We start from the raw sequence: 27097 nt of genomic DNA, 5'->3' as shown, positions 1-27097 counted from the left end.
TAATAACTTTCATATGTTTTATGTTGTGTCCTTGGCTACCCAACTGCTCCGCCACGAGTAATTTGGTCTTTCCTTCTTTAACTATTTTACAATGAGACCTCATCCTCGCTTTCAGTTTTTGCCCTGTTTCTCCAACATAAAGGCCACCAACAGGACATTCACTGCACAGGATCAGGTACACAACATCGGACGTGGAACATGTGAATTTCCCTGGGATCTTATGATCCAGCTGTGTGTTGCGGATCTGTATCCTGTGAGCGGTCCGTACATGTGAGCAGGCCTTACAGCTCCTTACATTGCAGAGATAAGTTCCTCTTTGTGTGTTGGAGGGCAATGCACTCCTGATTATAAGGTTCCTCAAATTTGGAGATTGCCTGTAACACAGAAGCGGAGGGTCCAGTAATACGGTTTTCCGTCGGTCATCCGTGTGTTGGGTATGATGGAGTTTCTTTGCTGCTTTCCTTGGTACCTCTAACTGTGGTTGGTAGGTCACTACCGGAGGTACATGATTATTTACTTCTTTTTCTCAGTATTGGAGCAGTTGACTTTTGGGTATCCTGGTGGCTCTGGTGATCTGATCATCAACTGAGGTGAGATGATTTTAAAAATGTCCTTTTAAGATGGTTTAACTGTTCATCTCTGTCTGTTGGGCTAGAGCAGATCGGGTTATATTTGATGGTGTGGCTGTAGATGATGGACTTCTGTAGATGATGGTTCATATAAATGAACATTTGGGCGATTGTTCATACAAGACAGTTTATATTATTGTCAAAGACACATTGTGTTTATAGGATGTGCCACAGACAAATGATCATTTTTATGTATCCGCATGAAAGATGTGATGAAAGTCAAACAAGTATTGTATCATTTGTCATTTATTCGCAGGTTGTGTTAACTCTGGGTAACGATTGGAAACAGAAATTCGTACAAGTGTTTGTTTGTCTTATCATTGTCGCATGTAAAAGAGCCTTAAAGGGGTTTTAGCAGGATTGACTTTTATTCCCTATTCACAGGATAGAGAATAACAGCCTGATTGGTGGGAATCTCACCACTCAGACTCCCACCGATCCCGAGAACAGGGGTCCTGTGTCCCCATCTTTTCCTCACTGTGGGCTCCCTGTACCACCCACAGTCACATGGCGAATTAATGAAGCGGTGACTGAGCATGTACAATGCCATTCTATTCATTTAAATAGGGTTTAACAGAGCTGAGTAGAAGTGCTTTGGATAGGTGACAGAAGTCAATCTTGGGAATACCCCTTTAAAGGCTTTGCACCATCTTGGTATTTCACTCCCAGAGCCATCCGAAAATAATGGCAGTGGTGCCTGTGCATCCATGCCGCCATGCCATTCACTTCAAAGGGATTTTGGAGTGGCGGCACACATTAACCCCTTTCAATCCACTGCCTGAAGTCTATAGACATTCTGATTGAATGCTGTACAGCTCTGATGTCGGAAGACGTCTGGCAGGGTATTCTTCGCGTATATTACTGGCTGCTCTGTTGTTGGGGGCCTCTCTAGTATGTCCCATACATCAGTACTGGCTCTAGCCAGCAGATGGCGCCATTGTCTAATGGCAGAAAGAGAGATTACCCCTAGGAAACCCTGAATCCAAAATTGGATTGCAAAGGGTTAATGGAGAAGAAGTGACATCTCAGCATTAGAGTGGGTCCTAGTGGTTATCCCTTATCCACGGGACTTTCTGAGATAAGAAAACCCCTTTAAAAACAGCACAAAGTTGTATGGCTACAGTATATCAATTTACAGTTTTTCCGGATAACAGTCCTTATGGTGGGATGTAACTTTCAGGTGTGCAACTGATGCGGTCGCATCTGAGCCTTAGAGTCTGCAATGGCCGTAACAGTTATTCTATAGAATTAATAAATCCATTTCACTGACCTCGGCTTCGTCTTCGACTGCGAGAAGGGTCGGTATAGAAGGTTAGCTGAGTTTCACTATCCATCTCCCCTCCACACTCTCCTTCGGGGTTCAGAAAGGCTGAGCCTGCTGTAAGATAGAAGTCAAAATCTTTTGATAAGCAAAATTAAAATAGGACAGCACAGGGAGGGAGAGTGTAGGATCAATGAAATAATCTGATGAAATATAAATAAACTCTCACAAACATATTCCACAGCTTGAGGGGCCAGCAACAAATTGCAAAACGACATACTTCCAAAGCCTCTGGCAGTCAAGAGATTAAAAAAGCACAAAAGAATATGTCAAGAAATCTTAAGTAGCTGGTAGCATTTGTCTCTTCATTTGCTGTCTCCTACTGCATATTTTAAGGAGAGTGGCTAGGGTCACTCTTGGATGATGACCTGCAGGCGACTGGATGATAGCCATTGGCTACCTGTTGCAATGTTAATATAGCAGAAATTACTCTTATTAGTAGATCTAGAGTTTTCCATCTTAATTATTCTCAATTCAAGGACACCAGAAGGACAACACACCGCAAGCTGTAGCAATCACAAGGCTAAATTGCTGTTGCCTTGAAACTACAAAGAATTTCTTAATCTAGGATAAATCGCAGTGATTTAGCTAAACATCTATTGTTTCCGCACAAAGGAACCTATTAGTAATTTCATAAAGTGAGAAGAATATAATAATAGATCAAAGCTTCACTTATTTTTCTTGTGCACACCTAGGTAATATAAGTATCCAAATAGACCATGTGGAACAGAAGCGTCATTAGTAGAGATGAGTGAGTATACTCGCTAAGGCACATTACTCGAGCGAGTAGTGCCTTAGCCGAGTATCTCCCTGCTCGTCTCTAAAGATTCGGGGGCTGGCGCGGGTGACAGGTGAGTTGCGGCGGGGAGCGGGAGGGAGTAGGGGGAGAGAAGGAGAGAGGGATCTCCCCTCCGTTCCTCCCTGCTCTCCCCCACCACTCCCCGCCCGCCGCCGGTCCCCGAATCTTTAGAGACGAGCGGGAGATACTCGGCTAAGGCACTACTCGCTCGAGTAATGTGCCTTAGTGAGTATACTCGCTCATCTCTAGTCATTAGATATTATAGGCCTGGTGAAAGCTAGGATCTGCCTGATTGTATGGAAAGAGAAATATATGTCACCATTACATGCTAATGGGAAACCACTGGGTAAAATTAATATATATATATATATATATATATATATATATATATATAAAGGACATGGGATTTTAGTTGACAGTAAACTTAACCTTAGCAACTAATGTCAGGCAGCTGCTGCCAAGGCAAATAGGATCATGAGGTGCATCAAAAGAGGTTTAGGGGCACATGACCAGAACGTTGTTCTTCCTATTTACAAGTCACTGCCTAGTCCATATATGGGATATTGTGTACAGCTTTGGGCCCCAGTGCACAAGAAAGACATATTAGAGCTTGGCTAGGTTCATAGGCAAAAACTAAAGTAATTAATGGAATGGGTGGACTGCAATATCCATAGAGATGACCAAAATGAGTTATTTAGTTAAGAAAAAAGACTACCAAGGTTGATAACCAGAGGCGTAACTAGAAGCTTCTGGAACCCAATGCAAAACCTGTAGCAGATCCCCCCAACTATAATGCTTCAGGGATGCCCAAAAGATATTTGAAGTGAGATTGTCCAGTTGGTACAACCCATTTAGTTGAGACAGAATGGAACGACTCCTCTTTTTGTCTTTTTTTTTTATGTGGAAAATCGAGTCCCTTGAAAAGAGTACAACGCAAGACAGCAACAATGAATAAAAAAGTGTTATCAACACTGCACTAAATAATTACCCAATGTTATGTAAAGGGTGAACAAACACGTTAAAAAGTTACAAACATTTGTTATGTTGGGTTCATTATGCCAAAAGCACAGAACAACAGCACAGTAGTCAACAGAATTTTTTTCTATTGTTAAAGGGACTGTCTCATCATGAAAACTCTTGTCCGTAATAGAAGTCAATACGGTGGCATTGCAACCCGCAAGTTGCCTTGACTGCAACCAGCAGATGGCACATTGTAAAACATCCAACCTTGCTGGATTCTTTTTACTCAAGCGCTGCGGAATAAGTTGGCGCTATACAGATAAATATTATTATTATTACTCTGTGGGTCACGGTCGTAGATACTTGTGAGTCGCAACAACACAAACCACATTAAATTTTATGAAACGGAGAGGTTGCAAGGCTACACTGTGATCTTTAGCTGCGCGAACTTTGTGGTGGCCAAAGTTGCCATGCAGCCCATGTCTAATGGAGCCCTTATAAAAAAAATTTAAGAGATGCCAATAAATTCTGATGGATCCCATTGGCATATAATCAGATCCATCAAGGCTCGATTGGAGTTGTATGGTATTCTGAATGTCAATAATACTGGTATTCCTACAAATAATGCAAATGTCAATTGTGCCTCATGGTACCTTTACATGGGAAGATTATTGCCTGAAAAATAGCTTGAAACAGCGATTTTCAGTGCTAGTCAGCCCATGTACACACAGACTCTGACAGGGCAGTGAGCGACAGGACTCTGTTTGCTTAACTAGAATGGAGGTGAGTGGCCAGAAGAAAAAGCATAGGAGCAATAGTTGTTGGAACCAGGGGCGTAACTATAGGAGGCGGTTGCACCTGGGCCCAGGAGGCTTAGGGGCCCATAAGGCCTCTCTTCTCCATATAGTGAGCCCAGTACTATGAATAAAGTATTATATTTGGGGGCCCTGTTACATATTTTGCATTGGGGTACAGAAGCTTCAAGTTCCGCCTCTGATTGGGACAACTGTTGGGCGCTTATGCAACCAACAGTTGTCCCATGTGAAGGTACTATAAGATAACCACTTATTCTCCAGGGGATCAAATAGTTGACTGAAAAAAGAGTGAAAAAGTAGATGTAAAAGGAAAGCCGATAAGGAGAATACTGCATTAATGCAAGCACAAAATTATGCACAGGATATAGGGAGAAAAGTGATTTAGTAATAGTATAAGTTGAGCAGGCTTTTTTTCAGCTGGACATGACTTAATTAGATTTTTAATATGTCCACTAATATGCCAGAATATCAGGCACTTCTAAGGCATTGAATAGTGGGGGGCGATTGAGACGTTATGGTGTGGTCAAATGCTATAGAAAATCTGCAAGGAAGATGGCGGGAAAATGATTAATTCAGTTTGGGCTAGATTTAATTTGAGATAATTGGAAGCCATCCAGGAAGAGATGGATTTAAGGCAATTTGCAATAAAATAAGAAGATATGATGCAAGTGGAAATATACATTAATGTATCATCAGCATATAGATGGTGATTTAAACTGTATGAGTAGATTAGTTTGCCTAAGGAGTATATGGAGAGCAGGAGGGGGCCAAGGACATAACTTAGATATCATTTGAATGATAGATGGAGGAGGCAGAGAGAGATTTTATACTTGATAAAACGAGTTAAGGTAAAATAGGCATGATGCAAAAGTAATGTCAGGACCAGATAAGACACTTGAAACTCAACATGAAAGTGAACGAAAGTTCAACTTTTGTTCTGTCCTATGGGACAGAAGTTGTTTGAAGTTGTTGTTTTTTTTTGCCTAAGGCACAACTGAAGCTGCCCTGGCCATGGTAGACTGACAAACTAAGGAGCATTGGTAAAATCCATGCAACCCACAGCTTGAAGCAACCCGCTAGCCTCAGGAACAGTATTTCTCCTGGGATCGGAGGGAGGGGAGTAATATTACCTGGCTCCATTGCCAGTGTGCTGCCACAGATCTGCTTGCTCTCACGTCTTCCAAGATGTTTGCAGTTTTCTTCTTACTACTCTGAAAGTTAAAAAAAAACTTCATGCTGCTTTCAGATTGGCCAGCACTCTTCACATGCACAGCACTGACCAATCAGGGAGCAGATAGAGTGCATTTGTAGCATAAGACACTATTAATACACAATGTGCATCTAGTAGTTGAAAAAGTGCAATGGCCATCCTGGAAGACCAAAAAGAGGCATGGAAACTGGCAGACCTGTGGCAGAATGCTTGAAATGGAGATTGCCTGGTAATATTACTCTTCTTGTCCAGTCTCAGGACTGGTAGGTCACTTAAACTCCCTAAAGATGAGAGTGTTTCAGTTCTAAGGGGACAGACACTTTTTTCGTGCTCTTACGCATGTAGTAGCATTGTGGCCCTATTTATTTTCTCTGGACTGTCAAAAACTTTTTTGGTGCGTTTTTTTTCATTTTGTCACATAGAAGGCTATATTTTAATACGTTTTTCACAGATTTTTTTTCAAATTATTTAATTAGAGATAATGTGTACAAAAAGCAAAAAAAGGGTTTTTTTAAAATTTGTAGATTTTGTAGATTTTGTAGATAAAGTACAAGATTGGGTTCATCATTTTGCTTCAGAGGTTTTGATTAGAGATGAGCGAGCATACTCGTCCGAGCTTGATGCTCGTTCGAGTATTAGGGTGTTCGAGATGCTCGTTACTCGAGACGAACACCACGCGGTGCTCGTCTCGATTAAACAAGCACTGACCATTGAATTCAATGGAGCCGGCAATACAGCCGGCTCCATAGAAAGCAATGGGCTGCCGGCGAGTGCGGGATGAATTTTCGGGAAGGGCTTAAATATAAAAGCCCTTCCCTGCAATTCATCCAGAAATCTGTAAAAATAAAAAATATATATATACTCACCTGGTCCCGGCAGACGGAGTTCAGCTGCGGCCAGCTGGCAGTGGGTGTGAAGGGGGTGTGAGTCAGACATGCCCCTGATTGGCTCAGCGCTGAGCCAATCAGAGGCAGATTTCACTCACACCCATTAATGAATTCATGAATGGGTGAGTGAATGCTGCCTCTGATTGACTCAGCACAGCTCTCAGCTGAATGACAGCAGTTCAGCACCACAGTGCAGGGGACAGCAGGAGAAGACTTGGCTGTGCCCCGGCAGCTGAAGGGAGGTGAGTATCTATTTTTTTGGTTTTTTAAATCACTTTTAATTCATTTCCAGGGAATGGCTTATATGTAAAGCCCTTCCCTGAAAAAGAATTCAGGTGTGCCAGCAGACCATTGTCTTCAATGGAGTCGCGGGCAGCAGCAGCGGCTCCATTGAAGAGAATGCCTGCATTTTTATTCTTTTTTACACTAAAATCTTTCTTTTTCAGGTAAGGGCTTATATTTTTAAGCCCCTCCCGAAAATTCATCCCGCGCTCGCTGGCAGCCTATTGCTTTCAATGGAGCCGGCTGTATTGCCGTCTCCATTGAATTCAATGGGCTAACATCGTTTTTCTATGCCACAGCTGTTACAGCTGTGGCAGAGGAGAATGATCCTAACACTGACATAATTTTTATTTTTTTTATTTTTACACATTTTAGGATGATTTTCAGGTAAGGGCTTATATTTTTAAGCCCTTTCCGAAAATTCATCCCACGCTCGCCGGCAGCCCATTGCTTTCAATGGAGCCGGCTGTATTGCCGGCTCCATTGAATTCAATGGGCTAACATTGTTCTTCTCTGCCACAGCTGTTACAGCTGTGGCAGAGGAGAACGATCTTTATGCTGACAGTGGGGGGGGGGGTCTTACTCTTGCCACTATTGTGGCTTAATAGTGAGACCTCGGAGCCCGAAATGCAGCCCTGCATGTTGCTCCTCGCCTGCCCTATCCATTTCTGTGTTTTTTACATGACTTTGGTGATTTGCTAAGATTTTCACAAATGAAAACCTTAGCGGAGCACCAGTCATATACAAAAATGCTCGAGTCGCCCATTGACTTCAATGGGGTTCGTTACTCGAAACGAACTCTCAAGCATCACTGAAAGTTCGACTCGAGTAACGAGCACTTGAGCATTTTGGTGCTCGCTCATCTCTAGTTTTGATATATAATAGGTTTTGTATATAATCTCAGATTAGAGGGCGGATATGACGATGGTTTAGGTTGGCATTGACGATGGATCGTCTTTATTTTTCATATATATTTTTATTTCATTCTGTAATTTTTTTTTTTACTTATTTTGGAACTTTTATTTAAATCTATGTCCCCATGACATCCTAAAAGACCTCTGGGGAACATTCTCACTGTATTTTTTTTATTTGATACTTTTCCACTGTAACTGGAGCATCCATAGGAGCCTCATCCATAGCAGCCCCAGTTATAGGGACAGTAATCATTGTCAGAACTGGACAGGAGTCTACTAAGTCGCCGGGTTCCATGCAGGAAATGTCAGTGCTACTTCTTCTATTCTCTACATTATGCTCACTGAGTGCTATGTAGTCTGTAAAGAAGACAGCAGAAGAGGGTTAAAAACCACTGTGTTCTCCTTCGAGTCTTCAACCGTGTCTGACTGCCGAGACCCCGACCTGCTCCTGTTAGATTGCATGAGCTTTAATCCCATGCTGTATTATTACCGTTGTCCGAGATTAAAGCCCAGGACCAAGTGCTGTATATAAATGGCCCTTGACCCTTAATGGGTTAAGAAATATTAAAAGGATCACCTCCAGTGGTTGCTATTTTGCCAGTACTACTTATGTGTCATCTTGTCATAGTGAACACAGACTTCATTAGTGGTCTGGTAGAAGGGAGAAAGGGTTGATGGCAGTCAATAAATTTCGAGTGTAAGTGCTCAAGCATTTTCATCAGCGCCATAGCTTTTTGAATAGAGAGGCAGAGTGCAAGCTTGACTACTGCTCCATTTAAAGCCCTCCAAGATGCAGCCTTGTAGTTGGGGGGGGGGGGGATCTGGTGTTCTAGCGATCAGTGGGGGACCCAACATTAGGGCTCCTGCTTATCTAGAATTTATCATCTCTCTAGGTAAAAATGCTTAAGACTAGAAGATCCTTTAATTACTTGGCTCATAATGAATTCTATAATCACTTTCCACCCCTGAACGTCCATGGTAAGTTGCTCTAATTTACTAGTTCTAAATTATTAATTTATCAAAGAACATGACAGGGTACAAGATCTAAAATTTTAGATTCAAAGTCCAAACTACAAAGACTTGTATATACAGTCATATAATCAATGGACAACCAATTGATCAAAACTTAAACAACTTCAAATAAGGGATAGAAATACTTATCCGGTGTGCATTGAATGCATTGACCCTCATGGTTCATGCAGATAGTCATAGTATGGATCAAAATAGTGCAGATTTGTAATATAGTGCCCAATAACCTCTATAGGTGCAAACTGAGATTTTCCCCCGTAAATTAATACAAAATCCAGGAGAAAGAAAAAAAAGACATGTTTCAGTATCCTATTATAGGGTATTCTTCCCTGGAAGTATTGATTGCATTTAGGAAAGAGTATGGTGCTACACAGATGAAACAGATGACAGTGCAACAGTATGGACCCTCACAGACTCCATGTGCCCCTGTACAGGGTCAATGAACACAACGTCTGTGTATATGAACCCTCAGCCTTCGTGTTTGAAGGATCAATACCTGGAGGAACTGAATGCTAACCAGTTTACAGAAATGATTTCTCCATGTAAGACAACCAATTATTTTAAAACATTAATAAAAGATTCACGAAGGTTCACTTAATCAATCAAGATGTCATTGTCTAGAGCTGCCGTATGGTAATCAAATGCAGTGTTTCAAAGTGTACTTTAGTGAGTTTAGCATTAACCCCTTGAGTGGCAGGTTTCCTACCACCCTGTCGTGCCCACCAGGGCAGGTTTTTTAAAATGATCTAATCATTGAATTTCAACTAGTTTTGCAGTTGCGTCTCAAGAGCCGTAACTTTTTCATTTTTCCATTGACATGGTCATATGAGGGCTTGTTTTTTGCGGGACAAGTTGTGATTTTTTAAACAGGGGGGAGGAAAAAAAGAAATGGGGAAAAAAGAAAAAAAGGGGCCATGTCATTAAGGGGTTAAATACTGTATTAACTTCCTTCTCTGGGTCATTACGATGCATGGATACCACATGTGTGATTGTATTTTTGATTTTTTACAAAGTAAAGGGAGAAAAGTGTTTTTTTAATTTTTTTAATAATTTTTTAACTTTTTTATTTTTTTATTTTTTTTTTATTTTTTTATTTTTTGTCCCTTTAGGGGACTTCCACAGGGACCCATCAGGACCCCTGATCACATTCCGGGGGTCCGATGGTGACAGCCCTTTACATGCTGCAGTGACAACCCTTTACATGCTGCAGTCACATAGACTGCAGCATGTAAAGAGTTAACACAGCAGAGATCGGAGGTTTTCTCTGATCTCTGCTGTAAGAGCTAGTACCTAGCTGTCCTCTGACAGCTAACAACCAGCTCTCCCTGCCACAGAGACCATCGGCTTGCTTCTGACAAGCCGATGGTCTCTATGGCAACTTGTAAACAAAGCAGGACATTGCCGACATGTCGGCAATATCTTCTGCTGGTTTTTCAAAGCCCTTGCACTGCTCTGTGTGGGTCTGTGCAGGCAGAGCACACTGTCACAGCTTGTGGCATTGTGCTCTGCAGCTCCCATAGTGATACATAGCCCGGAAATCTTCCGGGCTATGTTGCTATGAGCAGTGGAGCTCGTCCCCGGAAATTTTCCGGGCGTGCCACTCAAGGGGTTAATGTACTCTGGTTTTAGAGGGTTTCAGGGTGTCATAGAATATTATGTGTCTGTTTTCTATCGCTGTGTAGTCTGTTTTTTAAATGGATTACACATGGATGAAAAAATCGATAGTGTGTAACATTTCCATTTTTTCCTGGATTGCATTAGAATGTATCATTCATTTTGCATCTTGCAAAACTGCAGACTTTAAAGTGGTTGTGCAAAGTTATAATGATATCTAATATCCCCAAGATAGGGGATAACCTAATGATCAATGGGAGTACAACCACTGGGGCCCCTACCGATCCCAAGATCTGGGGTCCGGTTGGTCCCTGAGTAGATGAAGCAGAGGTCGTATAGGCGCACCAGTGCTCCATTCGCTTCAATGGTAGCCCTGGAGATTGCCAAAGGGCTTGACCTCTGTAATTTCCGGTGCTGTAGTTGAAGTGAATGAAGCATGCTTCGGTACATTCACTCGGAAACTGACCAGACCTTCAGTACTCTGTTTGTAGAGGGCTTGGTGGCATTATTAGAGGGGGTACAGATTTGAAGGCTATGGTGTCAGAGGGGGCCCAGTATCATAAATAAGAGTTAAAAGTTTGGGGTTCCAATTATGGATTTCACATTGGGGCCCAAGAACTTCATGTTATACCTCTGGTTGTGTGCCAACATATCAGATCAAGATAACGGTAGTAATCCAAGAGAATGGCCAATTTACACTATCTGCGTAGTGACAAAGGGAATACATAGCAATTAGAGATGAGCGAGTATATTCGCTAAGGCACTTTACTCGAGCGAGAAGTGCCTTAGCTGAGTATCTCACCGCTCGTCTCTAAAGATTCGGGGGCCGGCGCCGGTGACAGGTGAGTTGCCGCGGGGAGCAGGGGGGAGCAGGGGGGAGCAGGGGGGACAGAGAGATCTCCCCTCCGTTCCTCCCTGCTCTCCCCCGCCGCTCCCCGCCCCCCGCCGGCCCCCGAATCTTTAGAGACAAGCCGGGAGATACTCAGCTAAGGCACTACTCGCTCGAGTAATGTGCCTTAGTGAGTATACTCGCTCATCTCTAATAGCAATGCATTGACATGTAATATGTCGAACGTATTACGACTTGTACATCGCATGCTATTAGCTCTTACGGTAAAGATAAAAACCTGAAATATAGCTAATTTTATAGAAAGGAAGTCAGCTTCAGCTGTGCCATAACCTGCTTTTTACGAGCCATAATCTTGGACACTGACTTGGACAACGTGCAAAATGATTATTTCCATTATTAGTATATGAATTGGATGCTGTAGAAATTACGTGTTATATATGTTTCAGCAAAAGACTTATAATAAAATAATGCGATAATGATATAACGGTGGAAATAATAGTTTCTGCAATTATTACAGTCCGCTCCTAATGCAATTCTAGGTGCCAAAATCTGTGCTGAATATTTAAAGCTCTTCGAACGAATTAGAAAAAAGTTTGTGTTATCCTGCAATAGTTTTCTTTGTATCTAAATGTGTCCTACCCTAATTTGGTCCTGAACTCAACATACAGCAACATAGTTTGTAATGATGGAAAAAGACATACTTCCATGCAGTTTAGCCTATTATCCCACTATGTTGATCCAGAGGAAGGCAAAAACACACCTATGAGGTAAAAACTAGAGATGAGCGAGCGTACTTGGAAAAGCACTACTCGCTCGAGTAATTTGCTTTATCCGAGTATCGCTGTGCTCGTCCCTGAAGATTCGGGTGCCGCTGCGGCTGACAGGTGAGTCGCAGCGGGGAGCAGGGGAGAGCGGGCGGGAGAGAGGGAGAGAAAGATCTCCCCTCCGTTCCTCCCCGCTCTCCCCTGCAGCTCCCCGCTCCGTGCCGGCACCCGAATCTTCAGGGATGAGCACAGCGATACTCGGATAAAGCAAATTACTCGAGCGAGTAGTGCTTTTCCAAGTACGCTCGCTCATCTCTAGTAAAAACCAATTTTCCTTATTTTAGGGAAAATACTTCCTTCCTGACTCCACGTGGGAAAGGAAGTGGAAGTGAAAGGGCAGGAAAAATATCCAGCTAATGAATACAATTGATATTCTTGTTATTAGAAGTCGAAAGAAAGAACAGATACAAAAAATGCAGAAGTAAAGTAGAGGAGCAAGAGACACCGATCACAAACTAAAATGTTTCTACACAAATGCTCTTCCAAAAGGTAGAAAAGAAAACAAGGGGATCTGCTATCTTGGACCTAATTCTTACCAACAGGCAGGAAATGGTTGAGGAAGTAAGGTTGGCTGGCACCTTAGGAGGCAAGGATCATGCTATCCTTGAATTTTGGATAAAAAGTGGAGGAAGACCTGAGAAAACCCAGACCTCAAGGTTGGATTTCAGAAAGGCAGATTTTAATGAAGTCAGAAAGAGGGTAGGAAGAATCCAATGGCTGAATGTTCTAAAGGACAGAAAAGTCGAAGAAGGTTGGGAAATATTGCGAAATGAGATTCTCAAAGCACAATTGTTAACAATCCCTAAAAGAAGGAAGAATGGGAAGCATTTAAAGAGAGAGAAGCATGTAAGCATTTAAAAAAGACATTGACAAACTGCAACAAGTTCAGAGAAGAGTCATTAAGATGAAGGCATGAGATGAAAAACATCTATACATCTGAAGGATGCCATGCATTGGCCCTCTATCACCCAAAAAAGCAAAACAAAACAATGTTTAAGGCTAGGCGCACTCTAAGGGCGCCCACCCACTGGCGTTTGCGATTTTCGTGCGTGAAAAACGCAGCGTTTTCGCGGCGTTTTCGCGGCTTTTCCATTCATTTCCATTGACTTTCATGGGTGCATTAGGAGAAAAATAAGGACACATATGCAACTGACAGTTCCTATGTTAAAAAACGCAACGCAAAAAAAAACGCCAGTGGACAGGAGTACATTCAATTCTAATTGCTCTTGAGAAAAAACGCAAAACGCAAAGAAAAAAAAATCGCCAGTGGGTGGGCGCCCTAAGGGCGCCCACCCACTGGCGATTTTTTTCCCTGCGAAATTCGCAGCATTTTTTTCTCTGCAGGGGTCTATGGGACTTGTAATGTTAAAATCGCGATCGCGCAAAATCGCGATTTCGCGGTAAATTGCGATTTTGCGCGATCGCGATTTTAACATTACAAGTCCCATAGACTCCTGCAGAGAAAAAAATGCTGCGAATTTCGCAGGGAAAAAAATCGCCAGTGGGTGGGCGCCCTTACAGTAAAATACCCATCCATATTACGTTAGCAAAAAATTGACATTTTTTCCATCCACGTGCAGCTTTGTGCGGCCTCCGTATTCAGTTCGTATTCAGTCTGTGTGTCATTTGTTTCCCCATATACCCTCCTATAACTTTAACATCATATTTTTGCTCTTCTTTGTTTTTATTTAATTTAGTGAGTTGTTTTCATGGCCTTTAGATGGCAAGGCTGATTTTCATGCATTCTGTACTAATGAGCTATTTGTGCCGTATCTGAAGGAAATCCAGTATCCAAAAGAATCATCAAAGTAGATTTGTATGAAAAAATAGCTAAAAAAATACTTTTGTGTCAAAAGACAAAATTATTGTGGAACTGATCCCTAGAGGTCATCACACCTACTAGGCTTTCATCTATAACGAAAACTTCAGATTTGTTGCTTAATCTTATCTTATTGATGTAACCCCATAACCAATGTCTTGATGTGACATCTCTTATTATGCTCTTCTCTAAGGGCTTAGTCACATGGGCGCATCCGGGTGCCGATACGCCCATCTTTCTGCAGGATAAGACGGCCGCACTGCAGGTGCGGAGAAAGAACACATGACCGGCTCCATTGCCGGTCATGTGTTCTTTCTTCCGGCGCTGCGGAGAGTCGTCCGCACCTGCAGTGCGGCCGCCTTCTTTGTGCAGGAAGACGACTGCATCGGCGCCCGGATGCGCCCGTGTGACTAAGCGGCTTCACACGTGCGAATGCGCAATTGCGTGTGACTGAACACAATGCATTTGCACTATAAACGCATCTTGGCGTATTTTACTGTACTTTTTGAACCCATGGCAGATGAATACGTCCTAATTTAAATGGAACTAATGAGTTCCAGATGTGTTCTTTTTCTCGCAGGATGGTGCAGCACATTGAGCATCCCACTGCACATTGCATGCGCATTTGTGCACCCCCCATAGACATCTATGGGGACTTCTGGTGCGCAAATGTGCTGAGAAATGGAGCATGTTCCATTTTTTTTGCATGCGCACGAAGTGCACGCACAAAATGAGGAAAAGTGTACAAACCCATTGACATCTATGGGTTCTATTTCATACGCCTTATAAAGAAGCCCTAAGGGTGCTTTTAGACAAGGTGAAAAAAAATCATTCGCCGAGTGAACAAACAAACGATGTCACAGCTTACTTGTTTACTTGGGCATTCGGTATAAACACAGATAAACGTTTATTTTTTATAGTATTGTACAGCCGTTCAGTTCGCTGTACCAGAACGATTAGCCAACAGTGGTTTTCATGCTTACATGCAATGAATGATAAGGGAACACATTATTGCTCGTTGTTGGCCGCGTTTACACGGAACGATTCAAATTCAAACGATCTACTGATTTTTTTGAACAATGATCGTTCTGTGTAAAAGCACCCTTAGGGCTCAGTCACAGGGGCGCCGATCTGCCCGTGTTTCAGGACGGGAAGACAGCCGCACCGCATGCCGAACGTATCTCTGCATGACTCTATCGCCAGCCATATATTCATTTTCTGGCAGGTACGGAGATTCGTCCGCACTGCCGTCTTCCCGTCCTGAAACACAGGCGGATCGCCGCCCGTGTGACTGAGCCCTATGTCTTATGGCTCCTTCACACAGGCCTGTACGTTTTTGCTTCCGCCTCAGCGCAACATATCTGCGCTATGTATGAGCCTTTTTTTGCACACGTCTCGGTGAATTTTACTGCACCCATAGGGCATGTTCATTCGCACATGCCCCAATTTAAATGACTATTTAGCCTAATGTGTTCCAGATGTGATTTTTTTATACACGGAATTCTGCACCCTGTTGCGCATTGTGCATGCATTTCCACACTCCCATAGACTTCTATGGTGACAGAGGCGTAACTTGAAGCTCCCGGGCCCCAATGCAAAACCTGTAACAGGGCCCCCAACTATAATGCTTTACTCATAGTACTGGGCTCCCAATATGGAGAAGAAAACCTTATGGGTCCCCTAAGGCTCCTGGGCCCGGATGCAACCGCATCCTCTGCATCCCCTATAGTTACGCCAGTGTATGGTGACCTTTGGTGTGCAAATGTGCAGAAACATAGTGTGCGTCGTATTCTTTTGCAAAGAAGGACATGAGAGAAAGCCCATTGACATCAATGGGTTATATTTTCTGCATATCGCATGCCCAAATACTCCCATGTGAAGCAGTCATTCATTTGTGTGATATAGTGGTCCCTGTGATCCAAAAGATTGCAAATACAATTTTCTTGTTAGCCAACGAAGATATCACGAATATAACACGTTTGACTTGAATGTTTTAGTAATTTTATGAACAGTAAAAAAAAAAAATAAAAGTTAAAGAAACGTAATTATTGTATAAAGAAAAGTTATCAATCTCTCTATTCCACCATATGCTTCAAGTCTTTGAAATCCTCAAAACTTCTGTTCGCTGCTAGAAAAGGGTAACATCTGGTTTACATTTAAAGTTGATCCATACAGACCTAACACTTCTGAATACTTCTGACACCGGAGTCTAGATAATCATCTTTGAACTTAATCATCAGCAAACATTTCTCTCCTGACCTGATAGTTCACTGCAATGTATGAGACTAGGTAAACTATATCAGCCTGGAGTCCAGACTGTTCGGCTCACAGACCATTGAATACAGTTGTGGGAAACTCAAATCTGTGAGAAGTATTAAAGTGGAAGTCTTGTCTTGAGCTAAAAAATAATATAGAAGTCAGTACTGATAGGAAACAATATTATGCAATTTTTTTTCTTAGTGTTTGTTACTTGGCTGCCTTTTAGCTCAGCTTCATCAGGTCAGAGTTGTGATCTGTGACTTCAGTTTATCTATCGTGTGTACAAGGAGTCTGAAGTGGTCTGAGACAACCCCCTCTCTTATCATTGGTTTAGGAGAACCTACCCTGTCTCATCATTGGCTCAGGGAGACACGCCCCCTGTCTCATCATGAGCTCTCTGCAGCTCTACCTCCTCTGAATGACTCCTCTGTATAGACGTATATCTATCACAGGGTCACCGGGAAATAAGTGCACTGAAAGCTGATTTCTATTACAGAATCGTCAGAATGAGTCTAAAGTACAAATCACTGAACTACTAGTGAGAAAAAGAATATCACATATCTCCCACATAGAAATAAGCCTAAGTAAAATTAAGCCCTGGTGTATATTCACGCATTTCAGTTTAAAGAGGTTGTCCAGTTGTAAACTATTCATGGCCTATTATCAGGATGTTCTGAATAATAGATTGGCTTGGGGAGGGGGGGGGGCAATATGAATAATAGGCGGTTGTTTGTGTAATGAACTGATTGCTGCAGGAAGCAGACAGCTCCATTCCCACTGCAGTGGCCAAGCTTTGGTTTTGCAAGCGAATAAGAATCATAGAATGGTAGAGTTGGAAGGGACCTCCAGGGTCATCTGGTCCAACCCCTTGCTCAGTGCAGGATCACTAAATCATCCCAGACAGATGTCTGTCCAGCCTTTGTTTGAACACTTCCATTGAAGGAGACCTCCCGTGGTAACCTGTTCCACTCATTGATCACCCTCACTGTCAGAAAGTTTTTTCTACTATCTAATCTGTGTCTCCTCCCTTTCAGTTTCACCCCATTGCTTCTAGTCTTTCCTTGTGCAGATGAGAATAGGGCTGATCCCTCTGCACTGTGACAGCCCTTCAGATATTTGTAGACAGCTATTAAGTCTCCTCTCAGCTTTTTTTTTTGCAAGCTAAACATTCCCAGATCCTTTAACTGTTCCTCATAAGACATGATTTGCAGACCGTTTACCATCTTGGTAACTCTTCTCTGAACTTCCTCCAGTTTGTCTATGTCTTTTTTAAAGTGGGGTGCCCAGAACTGGACATAGTATTCCAGATGAGGTCTGACTAAGGAAAAGTAGAGGGGGATCACCTCACGTGATCTAGACTCTATGCTTCTCTTAATACATCCCAGAATTGTGTTTGCCTTTTTGGCTGCTGCATCACATTGTTGACTCATGTTCAGTCTATGAATTTCATATTCATTTCTATAGGAACTTGTAATACCAAGTCTGGCCACTACAGTAAGTATAGAGCTGTCTGCTTCCTGCAGAAATCAGTTCAGTACACAACTACACTGACCCAGCAAACAGTTCATCAACTGCGGACTCAGGCAACGAACGCCTGCCAATCTGCTCTTGATGGCTGATCCTGACAATAGGCCATGATTAGTTTTCAACAAAACCTCTTTAATTGCATTTTCACCAAAGCAGCCCTGATTAAATATACTCTCTTTTAGTAATCATGACTTTGCATTATCTGCATGTACCACAATGTTACTAGCTAATGAATAACTTTCAGTTGCAGTTCATGGAAAGAAAGAGTAGAATTCAGACCCTTTATGTTCATTTGCTGTAAAACGACTTGAAATCTGAGGACTGGGTCCAAATCTGCTCTTGTCCCAATGCTGAGAACAGCAATGTTTTACTCATCAATTACAGCACTTAAATATAAGTGTTTGGTGACAGAAGGTTAATAACCCTTTTATAATAAGATATAGCTGTGTGGCATTGGGATAATTCTACCCTTACACAATTGATTCATTTACATTTAAAAAGCTAATGATGCTGCTTACTGCCAATTGATATATGATGCATGCAAAGCGAGAAAAAAAACGGTATGCCACAAAACTTATTAAAGAACCAATAATGTTGATTCTAGATGACATTCAATATAATCCTATGTTAAAATAACCTTGCAAGGGTTTTGGTACTTGAGCCCAATGGCCCTTATTTCCTAACTTCACTATAGTATGCCATGTGCATTTTCAAGTGCAATCGTGATGTTTGGTGTCAGTGCTGATAGAATATGCCTAGGCTGTTGTATGACATCAATCCAAGAATGGAACCACAAATCTGCTCCGGATCCTCATCTTACAAGAGCCAAGAATAGCTACAAAAGGTGCTTATTTCTCTCCGGAGGACTTGGCAGGCCATGATTTACATGGACAGCTCACTGATTTCAGTGGAAACGGTGTAATGTTTCTATTTCCCTGAGGTGGAGTAGATCACTTGCCGCTAGCTTCCATCAGATAGCAGATTGCCTCTTGGAGACCCGGCGACCGTCTTTTTGTTGGCAAACACTTCCATCAAAAAGACTGACCAAAGCAATATAATCCTAAGGCTATGTTCACACGGCGGAACTTGCTGCTGACTGTCTGCAGCGGGCATTCCACAGCAGAATCCACAATGCAAAATGTGCATTAAAAAAACGCACCATTTAGTGCAGATTTTGACACAATTTTTGGTGCAGAATTTGGTGCGGCATTCACCCCATTTGAAGAGGTGCACTGAAAATCTGCTGCTATAATGCTGGTGATCCAAAATCTGCTCCAAAGTCCAATTCCTTAAGCAATTCTGTTTCTGCAAAATGTGGATGAGGTTTTGAAAATCTAATCCACATCTCTGCTACTGTAAATGCCGCAGATTTCCCATGTGGAGAGTCTGCATGAGAAATCTGCCTCAAAGGCAACCCTGTGTGAACATGGCCTTAAAGGTGTTGTATCCTTTGTACTGCCTTTAAGGGTGTGTTTACATGCAGTGGATTTGCAGAGTGGAAAAATGCACTGTAAAGGGGCTGTCTAGTTGTAAACTGTTGATGGCCTATCTTCAAGATAAGTCATCAATTAAGGTGGGGGTCCTTTGCCAGGGATCCATGCAGATCAGTTGTTCTCTGGTCCGGTGACCTTGTGCACTGAGATGACATCTGCAGGAAACAGACAGCTCCATTCTTACTGCAGTGTCCATGTTTGGTATTGTAGAACAAGTTCCCATGTGAACTTGCCTGCAATACCAAGTTAGGCCACTGCAGTGAGAATGGGGCTGTCTGTTTCCTGCAGATGTCATCTCAGTGCACAAGGTCACCGGATCAGAGAACAGCTGTTCTGATGATTGGCTGGGGTCCCTAGTGGCAGACTCTTGCTAATCTACTATTAATGTCCTATCCTGAGGATCCTCATCAGTAGTTAACAACTGGACAACCCCTTTAATATTCATTTCTATATTATAGTGCTTCTATGGGACTAAGATATTGATGGCTAGTGATGATCAAACTTTTCAAATGTTTTGTTTGGCCGTTTCACCAAATTTGTCAGAAAGTTTGGTTCAGTCCGAATTAGTTTAAATGGAACCTGAAAGAAGAAGAATACGAAGGAGAAGAAGAAAAATATGGGGATGTGAAGAGTGGGAGGAGGAGGGGAGGAGAAGAAGAAGGAGGAGGAGGAGAAGGAGGATGGAGGGGAGAAGGAGGGGAGAAGGAAAAGAAGAATGTGAGAAGGAAGAGAAGGAGGAGGAGAAGGACCACCTGAGCTGAATGGGACTGAGATACATATATGCTATGTGACCAATTAATGTGCTGTCACTATCCAGAAAAGAGGCTGCATTGCTGACCTGAGCACCACAACCCCTTCAAACCGCTGATTGAAGGGGGGGGGGGGGGGGGAGTTCCAGGAGTTACTCCCCTCCATTGTCTTGATTTTGATCACCTAACCCAAAGATCTGTAATCAGTATGTCCCAGAAGCCCCTATCAGTTACAATATCCAAACTCCAGAAAACTAATAATTTAATATATCTCAAAGCAAGTGCTATTTATGTATACAGCACAGTTCCTGAATATAGTCAATAGAAAATCTGAAAGTATTTATTTATTCCCCATTCTAAATAATTGGTGATATTTTTCCTGTTTTGAATCGAGATGAAGAAAAAGAAACTGACATCTGCACTTCCTCTGAATTCAACAAAAGAAAGTTAGAAGCAGGAAGACCACCCAGTGCACCGCTACCCCCTCCTGAGCTTATACAGAAGAAAGCAAAGTCCTCAGGCTTGACTCCTAGAATTCATAGCAAATTGAGCCTTAGGATTCTGCTCCAGTTTCCATCTCTGTGCTGAATAGTTTGTTACTATTCAGAAAAAAACATCAAACTCCCTCCAGAGTATTTTGCTAGCTTTTCCATGCACTGGTTCAAAATGCAGAAATAAAATATTTAAGTGCATTGACTAAGCTCGGAGCTGACTGTTATTACCTGTGGTGACCTCCATGCCTGCCTGTAGATACTTTGAGGGATAGAACTAGTGGCTGCTGGAATGTTTGCAAGATTACATTACTTCAGGATTTCAGCAGATTGGATCTGTGATTTTGGAGGAGGCAATGACCTTGCTGCTTGTGTGATTAGTTTAGCAAAGCCAAGCAAAGATTCACCTAACGGGGACACTGACCCAGGTGCAAAAAAGTTTAGCTTGGGTCTCTCTCCCACCCACCTCCTGCACACGACTCTACAGTCATGTTATGTCATGTAATGAAGCAGGCTTCTAAATTCACGACATCGCAGGTAATTTGATAGTGGAAGGTACACACCTGTGCCCCCCAGAAGGTCTTCGCCGTATGAAATGCTCAGACTGTGTACAATCATCACAAAACGCACTGACTTTCATTCTTTTTTTATGGATGTTGCTATAAAAAAATACTGAACAAAGTTTATATTGCAATTTTGTTAAGCAACTCTCACACAAAAAAATGCCACGTCACAAAAAAGTCAACCGTAATAGAATCTATGCACTTCCCGCAAATAATACAGAGACCAAAGTCACTCATTGAAAAGCCATTACATTTAAAGAGGTTCTCCAGGACTTTTACTATTGATGACCTCTTCTCAGGATAGGTTATCAAAGTTGATCGTTGGGGATTGGTTGAGTTTCTGGCCTGCTGTCAGTGTAGACAACAATGGAAGCAGATAGTGCTGTCAACATTTCAGAGGACTGGTTTGGTACTACAGGAGTAGCTGTACCTGCAGGACCAAAAGATCACTAGAAATTGGACAGCACTGTCTGCTTCCAGAGCTGATAGCAAGCCCAAGTATCAGCTGATTCTTATTAACTAGAGATGAGCGAGCACGCTCGTTTAAGGCTGATGTTCGATTAAGCATCGGTCTTGTCGAGTAACTGATTACTTGATTGAGCACCATTTGGGGGGGAGCGGAGAGAGTGAGAGAGATCTTTCTCTTCCCCCTGCTCCTCCCTCGCATGGTGCTTGGTCTAGTAACCAGTTACTCGACCAGACCGATGCTCGATCGGGATCAGCCTTAAACGAGCGTGCTCGCTCATCTCTATTATTAAATATTAAAGACAGTCATGGAAAGAAAGATTTTCCCTAGCTGTACAGCTTTTTTCTCACCAGTGGGATGCTAGTCATGAAAGGGGCATAGACAAAAATATACCTACACTGAGGGGACTTATATCCCCTTTTTTGTAAGAAGGAATCCCTGGAAAAGCCAGTGCATCCATGTTTTCTACTCAGACTTATATATGAAGGTTCTTCCCTCTTTTTAAGAGTTTTTTTTTCTTTATTATGGTTCATCAATATCTAATCGGTGGGGGGTCCATTACCCAAGACCCCTGTCAATCAGCGGTTCAAAGAGACCTCCTCTCAGGCCAGTGACACCACATTCATTCATCACTTGGCTTCAGAACATCTCAGACCCATGTTAGTAAACGGATGGAGCTGCTATACTAGGCACTGCCGCTATGAAATGTAGGTGGCTGAGCCTCATATGCATTGAAGAGGCTGTGGCGCTCACCAGAGCACCATGGCCTCTTCAAACAGTTGAGCACCAGGGGTCCCTAGCAAAGGCCCGCCATTGATGACCTATCTTAAAGAAAAGTATCGGAAAATTCTTTTAACTCTCTTAAAATTCTCTAGTTGGGTTTACGAAAAATGGGTATATTCAAACACAATTGTGCCCGTTATATCTCCAAAAAATTTTAATAAATGTCCAATTTGACCTGAAAAGTATCTTTTTTTCATTTAACCACTGGAAATATAATCACATTAGTATTATTATTGAATAAAAATGAATTAAAAAGCTGTTTGCGCCCCAAAAAGCTACAGGTCACCTTGGCAAAATGCACTCTCAGCCCCTCCGATCGAAAATAAAAAATATGGGGGTCAGAACTAATTTTTAAAAAAGTTTTTAATTTTTTTTAAGTAGTACTTAAAAAAAACTCAGCAAAGTTTTAATTGCCATATTAATACTGACCCACATAATAAAGATAACATATCGTTTTTACTGCACCATGAATGTTATAAAAAAAAATAGGGCAAATGAATGTTTTTTCCATTTCTCATCACTTTAAAAGTCTTCCAGTACCTTATATGGTACGTTAAATGCTGCTATACCATACCGCATCGCCTAAACCAAACCCCCTTTACTTCGCCTGACAACATGCTTTCTGTCCTACTGACTGCAATTCCTGCTAGCTGCAGCCAACCGCCCCTGCAGCCATACTGATTCAGCTTCTATATGGCTTAGGGTCTCATTCACTTGAGTGTAGGTATTTTTACGTTTTTTCATCCACGGCGTCGATTGGCATGAATGAACGTTTTTCCGCAATCACAGCCAGCGTTTTCTCACCCATTCACATGACCGTGAGCATCCTTTTTAGTGTAAAAATACGATGCACCCTGCAAACTCCTCGCTCTGCCAAAATCCTCAGGATGGCTTGCAATGCCTATACAGAGGCACCTGTAAGCTTTTCGTAGCGTTGGAAGCTGCTAAAATGCCTCCCCCTCCCTCTTTTTGTCTAGCTCCCATAGGAATCTATGGGAGCCGCGGCCGTATATTGGGCAAAAGATAGTTCCGGAACTATCTTTTTGCCCAGCATATATGCATCGGTGCGTATTTCGGTCGCATATGTTCCATTTTTGACGGTTTGATGTTTTTACGCACCGTATATTTGCCCATGCGAATGGATGCATTGGAAACCAATGCCTCAGATGGTCATGTATAGCAGCCGGGCATAGAACCGTCACAGTTTATGCGCCCATGTGAATGAAGCCTAAGGGCTTTTATCCACTAGCGTTTTTTTTTTCGCCACAATATCCTGTTTTTTTTTTTCCCAAATGCGAAAAATCGCAGCAACACAAACTTGTGATTTTTGTGCAATGCAATTTTAACATCAAAAAGTCCCATTGGCATTTGGAAAAAAAAACACAGCGAAATCAAAGCCCCCCAAAAAAGCTAGTTGGTAAAAGACCTTAGTCTGACCATTGTCTATGTGTATAGCATCCCTCACTCTCCACCTCACCATACAATGCACATCTCCAGCCCTTTACCTTCTATATCACCCCATTACTTGTAGTATGTAAGCTTGTTGGAGCAGGACCCTCACCCCTACTGTCTCCATCAGCTGATTACTACATGTAACCGTGGTTTTTGTATCTGTCCCCCCTCCCCGTTTTGTAAGCGCTGCAGAATATGTTGGCGCTATATAAATAAAGATTATTATTACTACTACTATTGAAAAATACAACTCATCTAGCAAAAAACACACCCTTAGGCCCCCTGCACACAAGTGGAAATTCCGCGGTGGGATTTCCCGCAGAATTTCCGCCTGTGCCCGCCTGCATAGGATTGCATTACAAAACGCAATCCTACGCAGATGGCCGCGATTTGTCCGCGTGAAAACACACATGGAAAACAAATGTCACTACCAAGGCGCCGCCTCCGCTCTGCGCATCACAGAGCAGACGCAGTAGCAGGTGAGCCGCACTGGTCACTGCCGGAGTGATGGTTGGATACCGCTGCGAGAATCCTTGCAGTGGGATCCAACCCGGCCATCTCCAGGCGGCCTTATCTACGCTATGCTGCTGGAAAAATGTTAAAAAGTTATGATTTTTTTTACAGTAGGGAGGAAAAAAAGAAAAAAAAAAAAGGGCTGCAACAGATGACATCACTCAAGCTTGTTGCTCTTAAATAGAAGAGAACCTTCATCTTCTGCTCTGACCACTCATTGCAGATTATCAGTATTTAGCCGGACGGTGATGGCAGAACATAGTGGGAATCCAGGCACACTGCAATATCTGCTTGTTTCGGTGAGGTGAGGTATTGCTGTGGAGGCAGCAGACTAGATCACCGCTGAAGTAATTAAAGAGCAAGAAATGTAAAAAGTTACTTCAATAGTAGAATGGAAAATATTGTAAAACTTTCATCTAACCTGCAGCTATGAGCAGACTGGGGAGCGAGGAAGTACAGTGTGTCTATAGCAAGTATTGGATATTAGCCGGGGTCTGTGCTTGGTCAACAACACTAATATCAGAAAATCTACTTGCACCTCTCTTCCCACAAGCGTGCGAGTCAACTCCCGTGCAGGGAATCTACAGCAAGCGTGCAAGCACAAATCGAAATAAATGAGCTTTCTTTGAGGTCCTCTTCACACATGCACATATACACTTGAGCGCTTCAGCGCACCCTTTTTACACACCTTTTTTGAACAAGACTTTTTAGCATACGTATGGGCGTATTTTACTGTACTGTTTGCGTCTGCAAGGTATGTTCATTTGCACGTGGGAAAGAAGGGCGCACCGATTTAAATGGCTAATTGGTCTAATGAGTTCCAGATGTGCTCTCTTGACAATAGAATTAAGTCAGTTTCACACCTCCGCTGGGGATTCCCCTATCCCTCTCCATTTGGGGAGCAGGAAAGGGGAATCCCAGTGGCCAAACGGTTCTGTCTCTGGATGGAACTGAACAGCCCCGGGCAGACTCTGTTGACCATAATGGGGTCTGCCCAGTTTCCGCCCAGCTGGCTGACTTTTAGGGTGCATTCACACGACCGTATATTGGCTGGGTTTTCACACCCAGCCGATATACAGCGTCTCTCTCTGCAGGGGAAGGAGGCTGGAAGAGCTGTGAGCAGTGCTCTGAGCTCCTGCCCCCTCCCTGCCTCCTCTCCACCCCCTCTCCGCCCCTCTGCACTATTTGTAATGAGAGGAGGCGGAACGGGGGGGGCTAAGTTACGAGGAATTAGCTCCGCCCCCGCCTCTCCTAATTGAAAATAGTGCAGGGGGTGGAGAGGAGGCAGAGAGAGGGCGGGAGCTCAGAGCACTGCTCCCGCCTCTTCCAGCCTCCTCCCCCTACAGAGAGAGACGCCGTATATCGGCTGGGCGTGAAAACCCAGCCGATATACGGTCATGTGAATGCACCCTTAGACAGAAGAAAAAGAGATTCCTTCTAGTATTTTCAGCCGTACCTCCGGACCGAATTTTCCATGCAGATGTCAAACCATCCTTATGCGGCGTATCATGCATCTCCTTGCATATTTGCACACTCCCCCATTGACTTCTATGGGGACGTTTGGTGCACAAATGCGGAAATAGAGCATGTTTCATCTTTTTTATGTATGAGCGAAATGCGCAGGAAAATACGCGCATGTGAACGAACCATTGAAATCAATGGGTTCTATTCTTTGCGTCTTGTGTGCGCAAGGTTTTCGTGTGCGGATATGCGTGTAAATACGCTCATGTGAAAAAGGTCCAAGACACCATGAGAAGATGTGAAAGGATCTCAATCTATGATAAATACCTGTACGGGTTGCGCAGGATTTTGTAGAAACAAGACCGCTGCTGCCCATGACTGGTATCTGGTTTTGCAGGGTCAGCTAGAAATATAAATCCCCCATAAGCCCAGCATCAATGCTCCCACCATTCCGCACCTCTCTTTATTTACATGGTGGCAGCGATGATGCGCCAAAGTATCTAAAAGAAGTATTGGCACCTGAGCATCGGGGATGTAAAATGTGAAAATAGCTTTTGTTTTTCACATGCTGCTGCCAGATTCTTCTTTAACTACTGGACAATCTCCTAAATTTTGGGATCATTGTGATTTAAGGGCATTATATTGAGGGTGTAATGAGGGGGTGTGGTCTCTAAAAAAAATGGGTGGAGCATAAAAAATGGGTGGAGCATGTGTCCCTAAATATTATGGTTCGTCTGTGATTTTTTTTGTGCATTCATCTAGAAAATATTGAACATGAGGTTGGCACCTCTGGCCAGAACAGACGAATCCCCTATAAAAAAAACGTCCTACTTTTATACTATATGGGCGTAAAGCAGAGAAAGAATATGTCCAAGTAAAATATGGTATATCTAGTTGTGTCATCTTTAAAAAGATTCCAGTTTTCTATTTCCTATTATATAATACAAAAAAAAACTATACATTGACAGCAGCAGTTGTATCCATTCAGTATACACAGGGTGGGCCACGGAAAAGTAGCCCGACAGCTATATAAGGCCTCCTTCACATGAGAGTAGGCGTAATTACGCTCTAAATGGAGACCCATCTCGTCCTCTGGCGAGCCAATCCACACTTCTTAATGATATTTGTCCCATGTTTAAACACGCAGGCCATTCTAATAAATAGGCGGGCTAGTCTAATTAGTCCTCGGTGGCATTGATTAACGCAGTGAATATGCGCTATGAAAAGTGCAATTTCGTTCGGGACAAGAGCGCATTTCCGTACGCCATTGACTCCTATGGAGCCTCAGGTGCACAATATTGCAGGCCAAAATAGGGCATGGCGCGTATTTTCGCCAGTCGGCCAATGTGAGTGAACCCAATGAAACCTTTGGGTTTTATTAGTTGCA

At 42.8% G+C, this 27097-nt stretch overlaps 1 protein-coding gene across 2 annotated transcripts in view; it reads right to left on the bottom strand.

Moving 5' to 3' along the window:
• The window catches only part of ASTN1 (astrotactin 1), a 516497-nt gene that overhangs the window by 162525 nt on the left and 326875 nt on the right, over window positions 1–27097 (bottom strand). For both annotated transcript variants that reach the window (XM_066597485.1, XM_066597486.1), the window contains exon 5: window positions 1900–2007. In XM_066597485.1, coding sequence (XP_066453582.1) covers window positions 1900–2007 — 108 coding nt within the window. The remainder of the gene's footprint in view (window positions 1–1899; window positions 2008–27097) is intronic.

This window comes from Eleutherodactylus coqui, chromosome 3 (assembly GCF_035609145.1).
Source record: "Eleutherodactylus coqui strain aEleCoq1 chromosome 3, aEleCoq1.hap1, whole genome shotgun sequence".
NCBI lineage: Eukaryota > Metazoa > Chordata > Amphibia > Anura > Eleutherodactylidae > Eleutherodactylus > Eleutherodactylus coqui.
Note: the sequence above shows the minus strand (reverse complement) of the source record. Positions and strands in the feature narration are given on the sequence as shown.